Source organism: Cyrtonyx montezumae, unplaced genomic scaffold (genome assembly GCF_038088225.1).
Source record: "Cyrtonyx montezumae isolate F1298 unplaced genomic scaffold, pur_monq_1.0 scaffold_3, whole genome shotgun sequence".
In the NCBI taxonomy this organism is placed as follows: domain Eukaryota; kingdom Metazoa; phylum Chordata; class Aves; order Galliformes; family Odontophoridae; genus Cyrtonyx; species Cyrtonyx montezumae.
In genome coordinates this window covers 96,650,422-96,663,814 of record NW_027072034.1, presented here as the reverse complement: position 1 = coordinate 96,663,814, position 13,393 = coordinate 96,650,422, and the positions used below count along the sequence as shown (strand labels likewise).

The following is a 13,393-nucleotide window of genomic DNA, read 5'->3' as shown; positions in this document are numbered from 1 at the left end:
ATAGATGTGGGGGGGTGGAGGGGAGGGGGGTGGAAGAGAGAGAAAGAGATGGCCTACACATGTGCTAATTGAGGAATCCAGTCCCTCAGCAGAGTGTGCACCACCAGGAGCCAAGCGTTTCTGGAGGAAGGGAGACTGATGCAATTAAACATGTCATTTTTGAAAGACATATTTATGCCACTGCATGGTAGAAGTACATTACATTCTTACATACAGCAGAAGAGGTACTTCTAAACAAGTCATGGGCAAGAAGCTACTCATACAACAGTTGGAAGCTAAAAGAATCATTCAAGCACGTCTACAGTTCTAGGAACATAAAACTTGACCTTCTTTGAGCAGTTGACATTAACTCCATGGAAAAGAAAAATTAGCCACGCTTTTACTTGAGGAGTCATGTAGGAGATCATTTCAGTAAAGATGCTCATACAGCTCCTGAAGGGCATCCTTTAAACAACTCAAGAATAAGGAACTGCTTGGAGTTCTGTCAGTTTGCAGGGAAGAGAGTGTTGCTTTCTGCTGCTGTCTTATTTCGCACTGAGTAATCCGTTCCTTCGTCACCGGTCTCACTGAAATTGATAGAACTGCTTCTGAAGTACTAGAGGTGGGTGGAAGATCAGCATTCACCCCTCAGCGTGAAGTGTTATACATGAATGCCAGGAAGTGTAATGAAATACTTACTTTGGAGAGAGGAAAACTTACATAAAAGTTTATGCTAATAAACAATTAATGAGCAACAGTGGAAATGAAACTGGTATACATGTATAAGGATAAAATAACCAAAAATAATAGCTATGCTAGGGGTTTGTGCTTGTTGAAAGTATGGGTTTATATTACTTGAGAAATACCGTGAGCCTGCTGGATTAAGCAAGAATCGTGTGAGGGGGAGAACTTTGAACTCTTAATTAAAGACTGTGTCAAGATGCATGGGCATAAAGACTCAAAATAAGGTCATGCATGTTATCCTGATTCTGAGATTTCATAAGCTTTGAATGCCTGCCTTTGCAACCTACATGTTTCCTTAAATATTTTGCATTTGTAGCTGTTTATATGGTGCTTTTTTACAGAAAATTGAGTAGAACTGCAATTGTCAATTGTTTGCAATCTAAATTTACATAAGTCACAGCAGGAGCTAGTAGCAAACAGTAGGAGTAACTGCTAACGTCTTAGGACTTAGGTAGCTGTGGTAACCATAGTATGTTCCTAGGAGTAGGTAGGAGACCACAATTTAAGCGGAAGTATTAGTTACACTTACAATGAAGCTAGCAATGTTGGGAATCCCGCTTTAGCTACACTGAATGCACTTCTTTGTGTGACTGCATTTGTTATGGTCAGGTCACAAAGGAAGCACACAGGTCTGTGAAGATGCTGGCCTAGGCTTACCCATCGTGATTCTGTTCCAAGTTTAATGACAAATTACTTCTGATAAGGATAAGTCATTTAATGTCAGATTTTCACGGATGCCAAAACAAGAAGAGACTTCTCCAAGAGGCACTTCCCCAAACTGGAAATCTCTACAGGCAGCTCTGGATGCCTGAGTTTCCCACTTGCGTGTTACATCAGTGGCATGTCACGTGCTCACACTGATTTTCACGGTTAAGCTTTATGGGCTTACTTGCCTTTGTGTCATTATAGTGACAAGTATGAAGAGTCCCTGATTTTGGTTTGGACTCCAGGTAAAATTTAGTTGCAATTTTGGTCACGCCTAAAATACTTTGCAATTACAGAAGATGATTAACTGTCCTTCTTGGGAGTAAGATAACCTCTCCTTTCTTGGCCTGTTTGAACTCTTGTGTATTCACTTCCTTGTGGGAAGAATTTCTCAAAAGCTAAATATCAAGTGGTATGATTTTATTTCCTTCCTTCAGCATGGGCTTCCTTCTTGTCCCAAATTATTTGTCGGAGATATGTGAATAGAAGTACAAATTCCTTGAGCAGTGAACTGACTGTATGGAGTGCTACAGTTCTCATGACATTGTGTGTATTTCTTTGTTATTTTGTATGTGTCAGATCCCTTTTATTTTCATAACATGCCTCTGCAGTTTGTCGTTCAGTGCAAGAGTACTTCTGTTTAATCTGATGTGTGGTGATGACATTCAAATTGAAAGTAAGAGCAGGGCACTGTGTGATCAGTTGACATCACGACAATAATATGCGTAGAGAAAAAACAGCCCATGGGAAAATTGTATCTGTATTATCCAGACTAACACGATAAAGTAGCTAAGAAGTTATGAGGTGAGATTGTAGCTCATTAAATCTATTGAGTCTATTGTGAGGATTTAAATTAGAATCTTTACCTTTAGGAAATTACAACTCTGGATAGATAATCATGCAGAGAGACTGGCAAGTTGAGAATCTTGACAGCTCTATGCATTTTTAGATTGCTAAAGATGTATTTTGTGTACATATATATGTCCATTACCAGAACAACCCAAAAGGGACAAAAATAGCTCTAATTTGTAGTTTATTACATTGAAATTAAAAATGAAGAAGTTACTATTAGGAAAAGTCTGGCAAGTATGTAAACCATGTAGCAAAAAAATAAAACAAAAAAAGCAATAACCACCATTTGTGAGAGATGTTAACTGACATAGTGATAGCTAAAAAAAAAAAAAGAAAGAAAGAAAAAAAGGGAAAATACCTTTAGCATAAAACTCAGAAGGAGGGCCTGTATCCTGTGCCACTTGAAACGGTTGTATCCTAGCAATTCTAGGTAATAATAATAAACATACGAAAAGTAAAAATGTGGTAGTTAAATAGGCTGTAAAGACGACGAGTAATTTGTATTGCATTGTGTCAGGTAATCGGATTAAAATAAAATAATAATTGCACTTATTTGTGTTTAGGAGAAAATGAAGTAGCTGAGTGGTGCTACATACATTCCATCCTGGAATGAAAATCATATTGTTTTGACTGCGTTATTTCTGTATCCATGCAAACCATCCTCATCACTCCATAGTTCTTACCTCCTTAACACAACTGGGGTTGTGTTATTGAAATTAGTGGGTCTGAAGGCTCCATGGAGAGATAAAGGGGAGCAATGATCTGAAAAAAAACGAAAGTGCAACAGTCAGATTTAAGAAGAAAGGGCATTTTTTCTGGTAAATGTTTTCCTAAATGGGAATTTTTCAGTGTGGTGTTTTGCTCGTGTATTTGGCAGTCACTTGGAATCAAGTGCAGACTTGTGCTACATTGTGGGCTTGGCAATGACAATTTGTGTGTGTGTGGTGCTTTAGTTATATTAGCCCTGGAGGCAGAGTTAACACTTGCAGTGGGACAAGAGTATTTGCAGTCATCAGAGAACTTTGCAGTCAGCTTCAATAACATCATTTCATTTTTTTTTCACTTTTTTTAACATTTTTTTTGGCAGCAAAGCTCTTAGTAGAACCATCTGTCTTTCTATTAGTGTTTTTGAGTCCTGTTTTGAAGCTTCTTTGCTTGGCAAAGTCACTTTCATCCTTGGAAACCATTTAAAAAAAAAGTTCTGTGGCTTTTTGCCCAAGAAGAGTACTATGCAAAAATTCCACACGGCTGTTCATTTTTGTTCTAAAAGAATACAGTTACTTTGTCTTCATATATAAAAAAAAATCTCAAACAGGAAAAAAAAAGAAGAAAAAGCAGACATTGAACAGTTAGTTCTAGGGTAACAGTGTTTAGAGAAGAAATCGTATTATGTATTTTTTTTTATCTTCTGCAGTACAATTAAAGTGTATATTCCTTCAAGTCAACAGAATGAGAATAGAAAGCAGAGCATGGAAGTAACAAAAAATGGATTGAGTTCAATGAGTGGAACTGCATCTTCTCTAGCTTTGGTTCCAGTCTATATCTTCCACTGCAAATATTTCTGTCAACAGCACTCTTGAACTCCATCCTTGCAAATTGCTTTGGACTATAAGGATGTAGGCAGCACACACATAGGTGTTGACAGGTCCTGAAATAAATTAAGAGGTTACTATCCCAAATTTCTTATCACTTTTTTTCTTTGTGGCAGAATTGGCTGAATTGAGACATCCCCTAGATCTTCAAGAATTAGATTAAAATAAAACGAAGTTAAGATGCTGTACTTTGAACTGTGCCAGCCAAGGAGCCAGTTCTGCTATGCAAACAATAATGAAGGAAGTAATACCTGCCTCTGGCTAAAACTACTTGTCTATCAACACCTTAATTTTGTTTGTTAAAGCAACAAACTCCTAACTACATTTTAGTCTTTGATAATGGATCCGTACCTCCAGTATCTCAGCTTCACGGCACCATTGTAAATCTAAGATGACCTCTCTTAAAAATGAATAATTCTATGCTGACTCAACTCCAGAAAAGTTGCATTTGTCAGTACGATGGTTTTTATTTGGAAAAAAAGAAAAAGAAAACCATCCACTTAACAGTTCAGTCCAGCAAACTGTTTGCTTCTATACAAAGACAGTGTCTGGTTCTACTAGTTAAAGCCCCTGCAAAAATTGGTAAAAGCAATATTTGATGCTGTGCTGTGGCATACTTCCAGTTTTGATGACTAATTTCTGCATGTCTTAAGTCCCCTGAAGTATCCACTTACAACATAATATTTTCCATTTCCTGGCTTACATGGTTGTGTACAGTTGCTGTGCGAAGTTGAACAGCTAACACTTTAGACATAGCTGTGTTGTGTTTGTGAATTGTCTCCACTTTTTTTTACCATCTGAGATTTTATCTTTTTGCACATACCTGTAAGTGCACATATATGGGCAGAAAAAAGTAATGACAATGCTATTCATCAGTTATATTAGCTCTATATTATACATATACTTTTTCACATACCCTTCTTTGTGTTTAGATGTTTGTGTTTGGGCTTGGTCAGGACAAAAACTACTGTTTGAGATAAACGATACTGTTATACAATATGATAAAAGAGAAGAAAAGGCCATATTGCAGTCAGAGAGAATTGAGGTATTGTGAAACGTGGGGGCAGTAATTAATTGGGATATAGGTATGTGTCAGTGGAATCTTTTGGATTGATACAATTCATATGAAGTGCTTTGATAATTAAGATGAGGCTGGATAGCTGGTGCCTTGGAACATCCCATTATGGAGGAGCATATCCATGTCTCACCTCTCAGAAGAGAAGTGAGATAAAGCATGTAAGCAGACATTTTCCCCCTGAAAAAATTCCACGTTTGATTTTCCCTCTCCTGTTCAGCAGGTCCAGGGTCAGCTGCCTCCATTAATGATTCCCGTATTCCCTCCAGACCAACGAACCCTAGCAGCAGCTGCTCAGCAAGGATTCCTTCTTCCTCCTGGTTTCAGCTACAAAGCGGGATGCAGTAAGTCCTGTAGACTGTTTTAGCTGTAAGTGGGTACAGGGCACAATTTAATGTCAGTCTGTATAAGGCTTGTCTCTCTAGTCTGATGGACAAAGCCAACAACTTGCACAGATGAATTTAAAATACAGTAGTAGTCTGTGTTGAGTGAGAAAATTGTCAGAGATGAAATAAGTTTCAGTGTAACAGCAAAGCATTTCACAAGAGAAGTAGATTTGTGCACCTTCTTTCTGACAGATCTTTCTGATGAGTGAATGCTCATGACCACACACACACATACATAGATCTGAAGAGAAGCTATTTGAAAGTTCCCGACAAATTTCAACGCTGTTGTAAGAAAATATGTTTTTTTCCTGAAGCAGCCTGCTTACTGTTTGTGAACTGAGGGCCTATTCTAGTCTCTTTCTTCACACAGAATGCACATTAATCTCAACAGGGGTTCTGCACAGAGATCAAAGAAAGCATATGCCTTTCAGTTTGATGGACTAGCACAAACTATATTTATGAGAGACTAACACTAAAATATAGCATCTACTTTTTTTTTAATCTTTGAAAGATTTGTATTGTTCTCTACACTCTCCAGATATTTTTTTGAAATTTTGTTTAAGCCTTCCATAGAATTTCTTGCTCCTGTCAGCAAGATGGCAACAAATGCAAGTTAAAGATTAACTGTGGATCTCCATTTCCTTGAATAGACTTAGCTACAGCTTGAATTTCAGTCTTGTTTTCTTGTATTTGTGCTTGTATAAATCTTCTGACTCTTTTTCTACTGAGTTATCTAGGACTTGCTTGCTCTACCATTTTCCATGTCTCTTATGTGTGCTTAGCTTTATTATATCCATGTCTGTGTATCCATCTGCATCATTCACCAACCCACAAATTCATCAGTTGTTTTAAGTTATTCAGCACTTGCCACAGCAGCAGTTTCAATAAAATTAGAATTTTAAAAGATTCCTTTATTTAACTGGCTTAGCCAATTATTTTAGATTTCTTTCAGTTCCCAAAACATTATAGATAGTGTGCTCAAGTGAGAAAGTTGAGTTGCTTTGGCCACAACTGCCTTTTCCTAATGTTTTACAGACTAGGACCACTACCGAAGATTACTGTTCAAAATACTTCATGTCCTTCATCAGCTGCAGTGCCAAAGCATAGACTCATTCAGTTCTTCCAGTGATTTCACACTCATTCTTTCTCAAATGGGAGAAGCAGTGATTCACATCACAGAATGTTTAACTGAAAGCCACGCTGAATATGATGCTACCCTAACTGTAGGTCTGGAAATGGTCAAGAAAGCACCCCGTTAGATGTATCTGGCAGACTAAATCATTTCCATGTTAAAGAAGTCTGATTTGAAAAGGAAGAGTTGAGGTTGGTTTCTTCCTTCCTTTACTTCATGTGCATTAACTGTAAGGCAGTAGTATAGTACCTCACATCCATGAAGTACATATGACATCACATATTTGTGTAACCTTGAAAATGAAAAACAAAAAAGAGCAAAGTGGCTGCTGCTCTTGGCAGTAAGGCTTGGAATTAACAGCATGCCAAGGTCTAGGACTGAGCAGAAGCCAGTGGAAAAAGGCAGCTCTGTGTTTGGTGATTCCCTGGCATGTTTGACTGAATTTAACTGAGAAGCTGAGGAAAAGTGATAAGTAGTCCAAAGGATTTTTCTTTTCACTCACAGTGTAGTGTAAACAAAAGCATATACGGATTTAGCTACACCTAGAAAGCTTGTAGCAGGGAAGAAAAAGGAAGTGCCTTAAAACTATAACATGTTCACATCAAGTAATGTTTTTGACAAGCCATTAAAACATATTTCTCCCACTTCTCTGCTTGCCCTTCTGTTTATCAGGACTCTTGGCAAAGATGTGGGAGATTGAAAACCAAAGAGGTTTGGATAGCATTTTCTAAAGCACCTGAATTTTGGAGACTGTATCTCTGTTTGAAAATACACTGGGATCTAAGTCTCAAGGATATTTAGCAAATGTTTGTACTGCTTATATTCTGAACTTCAATACAGTTACCTATGCTAGCTTGAAGTGAACTAAAGTCAGTACCAGTGTAGCAGTTCATCAGAAAACTAAGAGGAGATTAATTTGTTCAACTTTTCAGTACATTAAGTACCTAATTTTCACAAAGTTCACTTTTGCAAGGAAGGCCTTCATTTGAGCTTCTGAGGATCCCATTACCTGCCTCTTTATCTGACTGAAATTGTTTGTTAACAACCTGCACACAGGGACAACAAGAATCTCCATGGGACAAATAATTTCCAGTCACAAGTAACTAAGACCTGTGAAAACCAGTTCTTACAGAAATTCAGATGGTGTTTCTCAATTAAAGAGACTTGAAAATTTGGAGGAAAAGGAAGGGGAAATTGCCAAGACAAATAACCTATATTTTAAATAAATAATTATTGGTGTTCAGTACCTTGGTTATGGATAGTTAAGGTGTCCCCTTGGCTGGGAGCACCTTCAGAGGGACAAAGTATTTATAATATTATGTGTCCTGCCCCTTTGAAAAATAAAGTCTCCAAAATTGTGTCTCAAATTAAGCAGCAGGTCATCCAAGACACTCAGACTTCTGGTCAGTTGAGCTGTTTCATACTTCCTGTCTGGATTGCCTACCTCCTCCCTGCAGGCCAAGTAACACAGAGACATCTCTGTGCCTATAACTTGTGGCAGCTTGGCCTAGCTTAACTGATCACTAACTTGCTTCTGTCCAAACTGGGTTAGCAGTTAAGATTCTGTTGAAATTGCTGAAACTAAGCTGGCTAGTTTTAATGGAAGTGTACTGGGAAGCAATTAAACAAACAGCTTGGTCACAACAGTAACCTTTGGCAGAGGGCTCTGAGTGCTGATAGTGGCCACTTCAGGCAGAAAGGAAGGTGTGATCAAGTCTTGAGTTAGTGAAAGAGAAAAAATCACGAATACCTAGTTATGCCACTATTTTTGTCTCATTCAGCTTAGCTAATGAAGCCAAATTCATTTATTCAGTACCTTTTTATTTACCAGTCCATCTTAGAGCAACAGAGAGTCAAATGTATGTCTCACAGTGCTTTCAGAGAGTGTATGTGGTAGGGTTCATCACTCATTGTTTCCCAATTAAGTAATGGCTTAATAAGAGAGGCTGTGGAACAGAAGAGTACTGTTTTCCCCATGCATTTTTCCTTTTATGAAGGTTGGACTGTAGATAGGACAAAAGTAGTCATAGCAGGTCATAATGGGTCCATTTAGATTCCTGTCATGGCTAATACCCAAAGAAGAGTAGAAGAACAGGGCAAGATTTTAGAAATACTTCATACCTATATACTTTACCAGAGTTGAGACTCAGGGATCTTCTGGTCCAGGGGTATATCCACTCAGGTTTCTTTCTGACTGGAAATATTCTATAAGGCTGACATTCTAAATAGAATACAACAGTATAAATCTCTAATACGTATTCAGCGAATTAGTCACTTCTCAAAATATTTTCAAAATTGGAAAAATATAGGGAGGAGATGGGTAAATATTTTTTCCATGGCTACATGGCAGGCCATGGTCTTAAGCTTCCAATTCAGTGTAGTATCTTCTTTTTCTCTGTAGCAGATCATGCTTGGGAGTGGCTTGGTTTTTTATTTTGTTTTGTTTTTTAAACAGATGGTTTGCATTACATAAGACACAATTTACACAAGTTGACACTTCCCCTTCTTTCTCTATGGCATATTGTGTAGCGGTAAAGTTGGCACAGGGAAAGGGAGGAACTTCTATTAGGATTACATTTATATTTGAGAAAAATATGTACAATCTATGATTCAAGTTAATTCTTGATCTCCATACCTAGACAGAATTGCATGTAAAATATTAAATAATATTGTAAAATACTGAATGCTACTATTTACAACTACAGCATTTTTTTCATGTGAAGAAAAAGTTGGAGGTATGTGATGATGCTATTCTGTCCATTGACGGCAAGAAAAGCACCAGTTACCTACTTGTTTGCTACATATCTATTCACTGTGCTATTTGGAATTTAAATATTCTAGCTTTTATACTAACATTTTTATATATTATTATATGAACAATGTATAGTGTTTACATTTTTGTATATTTAATATTTATATATAATTACATATTTCAAATAGGAATCTCTCAATAAGGAGTGGATGCTTCAAAATGAAGTACTAACTAAGTAACCTGTACCATGTGCAGTTGTTAAGTTAACCCTAGTATCCTATGCATATTAATAGATTGGGTTTTACTGGCAGTGAGCTCCTTCCATTTCAGCTGATACTGAAACCAAACAGCCAGAATACTGGATTTCCCAAACCATAGTGAAGCTTCTCTCACATTTAAGCTATGCATATTAACTCAGGTTGTGTAACCCTTCTCATTTTTTCTCAAGAAACAGTGCTTAACCCTATTGTTTGCTTCTGCTGCTGTTGCTAGTTATCTCCACTAGTGATACTTGCTAGATAGTACATGACTCCCAGCTTTTTCCTGCTGGTGACTGAAATGTCAGTTCAACTGCGGTCTGAGGAGCTGTTGCTGTTGTCTTCACCAAAGTCAGATTTCACACCAGATGATACAGATCTTCTAGGGCCACTTTTAGAAATAATTAAGTTTTATTTAGAGCTAGTTAATATTTGTGAAGTGCTTTGAAAGCATTAAAACAGTGTTAAGTGGTAGAAGATAAGTTTTGTATTGTGCCCTCAAAAAAAAGCATAGTTCCACCTTAGCAGGAGCTGCTCTGCAGTTGTAGCTAGAATGATCCTTTGCAGGTTGGTGCAAGGAGTATTTAAGTAAGATCATCTCCTACATAAGTGGTAATAAAGGGAAGGAAATAAAAACTTGTGTAAACAAAGGGGTTAAGCTGGGAACAGTGGTAAAGTTGTTATTCTTCGCCCAACATCAGCAGCAGAATGCATTGAGGCAGAATGCTTCCTCATGCCTGTTCTGTGAGTATGCATTTGCAGCAGTGTTTACTATTAGTTTTCCTCTAAAAGACATTGAAGGACCCAAACTTTATAAAGAAGATGGGTTCCCCCAGGTCAGTGGTTTTACATAGAATTTATTTTGGGAAGCGTGCTCCATTGCTCCTTTAAGTATTTGATGAAGCCTTAAAAAGGGTGAGAAATGTTGACTAGCTACTTAGCATAGAGCAGCATGGTGTATTGTTCTTGGGGATTTTCAGTAGGATTTCAGCTGTAGAATGGCAGATAGTTTCTTTTTTGGAGGATGAAGAAGATCACTGTTGGTTTCCTACAAAGAGTCATAAAAGAAATTGAATTAAATGAGGATTTTACTATTTGTTCTCTTTTCTCAAGAAACAGTAGTTAGTAATACTGTATTTCAGAGTGTTCTTGTAATGGGATTCAGACCAAATTCTCATGAAAACTTCTAGGTAGCCCTTTGTTTGCTGATACCTACGTTACTTTCATGGAAATATGCCAGATTTTAGAAACAATAAGTGTTTTTACTTGCCCATTTCTCCTCTCCCCTGTGCATAATTCGTTGTAACAAATCATATTGTGTTCCCAGTTAGATGTCATCAACAAGGGGCTTTCTGAAAATACTTTAATCACTATTTCAACCATATCCAATTAGAGGGGAAAAACGTGAATATACAATAGGTACATTGTATGTTTCTTACATATCAGCTTATTGCTGCTGGAAGTGCTCTAAGTAAAATAAAGCATACAAAGTTATTGACGAAATATCTAATTACCTTTTAAATTGGCAGAAATGTGTGAGATGAACGACCTTAGACTGATACAATTAAAATATGCTGAATTTACTGTTCATCTATATTCTGAACAGTATTTCCTTGTCTGATAAAAATGAAACTCTCAGTTAATTGGTTCCTCATACAGTATAATAAAATTAATGTTTAGGAGTTAAATACCATAAACTTCCTCAGGGAAATTTGCTGATGTATCTCTGTTTTTTAGTTAGTCACATGTTTTATTGTTTAATGGACTATCACGTGGACTGTCTTACAATTTTTTATGTACTCAGTGTCCGTGTGTCTGGCTTCTGAAGAGGCTGAGTGCTAATTTCTGGTTTAACTGTGTCAGCTGTATCAGCTGACATACAGGTCATTGACAATCACTAAATCACAAGAAAAAATATTGACATTGCTATGCTTTTATCAAATGACAAAAATAGGAACCATGTGTTGTGAAGACCATATACTGTAGCTTCTTTATGAAGATGCTAGTCATCTTTCAGGGCTACTGTTTATGCCTTAGAAAAGACTGAACATATGACTAAACCCTCATCTTCCCCCCAGGATAAGAAAAGAATAATAGCATTGTAGATGGGAACAGCAAGAATGAGGAATTTTTGGTAACAACTTTGCCTTTTAACATACATGAAAATGTGTCACTTTTGTAATGCTGCAAATGCAACAGAAAGTATCAAAACTGCAAAAAATAACACAGCTGAAGACTATTTCTAACTGAAGGCATCCCATAACCCCTAAACCTATGTGTGACTTCTCACAGTAACACTAATAAAAAACAAAAAGGACAGGGAAAATAATGGTCCTGTGAAAACAGGCTGATAGTTTCAGCCTAGTTTCTAGGCCACAACAGATAGCCTGGTGTTTTGTCACTTCTATCCATAGTCAGGCAACCAAATAAAGGTCCTGATTTTTAGATTTATGGGCATGTTCAAATCTTGCTGGAAATACATTGGTTTTCCTTAGTACTTAGACCTTTTGAATAGGTGTCATTAATTCAACAGATTTAAAACAGATATTTGGGCACCCTAGAAGCCATATGATCACAGGGCGATTCTGGCTGGAAGGAATCTCAGGAGGTCTCTAGTTCAGCCTCCTACTCCTGCAGGAATCAGACTCTCCCAGTGGGGAATATCTCATTTTCTCTTAATTTAATTTCTTTTGGCTCTTGTTCTCCAACTAAATTCTGCCATGAGGAGCCTGGCTCTTTCTTCTGGATGACCTACTCATAGCAACTGGAAGACTACTTCTAGATCCCTCCAAAGCTACTTCTTCTGCGGGCCAGATATTTTCTCTAAAACATAAAAGAAGTTAACCTGTTGTAGTACCTGTTGATCAGTGCTGTCAGAACTACCCTCGAAGAAAGCCATAAAACTGGTTTGGATTTCATTTTGGAAGCCACTAGTGCTATCTTCTACATGCTGCTATTATCTGTCTAAATTCCTAACGCCTACAGCCAGAAACTGGGGAACACTGCCAGTGTTATTCTTACTGCATGCACACCACCGCAACAAAAAAAGAAAAACAAAAAAGAAAAAAAAAAAGGGACAATAGTGATGATGAGGGTGAGAGAGTGGTGAGAAGGTGAGAAAAGGTGCACCAGCTTACCCGTCAGTTACCCATCAGCTGTGATTATTCATTATAAATATATTTAAGTAATAAATTGAGGGTAAAATTATTGTGGCTTTTTGTGGAGCTTATAAAAAACAGGGAGAAGGTAGTGTAGGTTCTTTTTCATTCAAGAAAATGTACTGTAAGGAAATGTTTATTCTGGTATATTTTGTAGAATTTAGATTAATGTTTTGGTTTTGGAAAGTAAGGACCTGTTTTTGCTTTCTACTTGTTATGTTCTTCACGCTGCTTTTTTTTTTTCTTTTTTCCTCTCCTTTTATGACCTTTGACTTTTGCTTTCTGTCCCTGCAAGTAAGGTAGGAGGAAAACAATAAGTAAAATAAATAAAGAAAAAAAAAAGGGAAATAAAATTCTACTTGTCCTTTTCTGGTACTTTTTTTATTTTTATTATTTTTTTAATATGAAGAAGAAGAAAATTTCAGGATGAAATTGGAGAGTTCTATTGTTTCATATAATCAGGTTCAACCTAAAAATCTTGTCAAAACATTGTAATTTTACGTTAGCATGTAACTTGATTTATATAGCAAGTAAGACAATTGTGCCTGCTCTGAAACACTTGCAGCTTGTCAGGAGATGAGACAAGACACTAGGGGGGATTACACCTTGAAGGAGAATAAATGAAATGAGTGACAGAAAAAAAATGTCTTGTGAATTTAGGTGAATGGTGCAATACACATAATGTTAGCTCCTATGTTTTCCTTTCCCTTTAACAAAAAAACTATTTTTTTTTAACTTACTAAACTCCTTTGATAAAATTT

General features: G+C 37.0%; 1 protein-coding gene across 5 annotated transcripts in view; it reads left to right on the top strand.

Moving 5' to 3' along the window:
• SOX5 (SRY-box transcription factor 5) overlaps nucleotides 1-13,393 on the top strand; it is a 621,758-nt gene that overhangs the window by 519,279 nt on the left and 89,086 nt on the right. For all 5 annotated transcript variants that reach the window (XM_065742493.1, XM_065742491.1, XM_065742494.1 and 2 more), the window contains one exon: nucleotides 5,171-5,291. In XM_065742493.1, coding sequence (XP_065598565.1) covers nucleotides 5,171-5,291 — 121 coding nt within the window. The remainder of the gene's footprint in view (nucleotides 1-5,170; nucleotides 5,292-13,393) is intronic.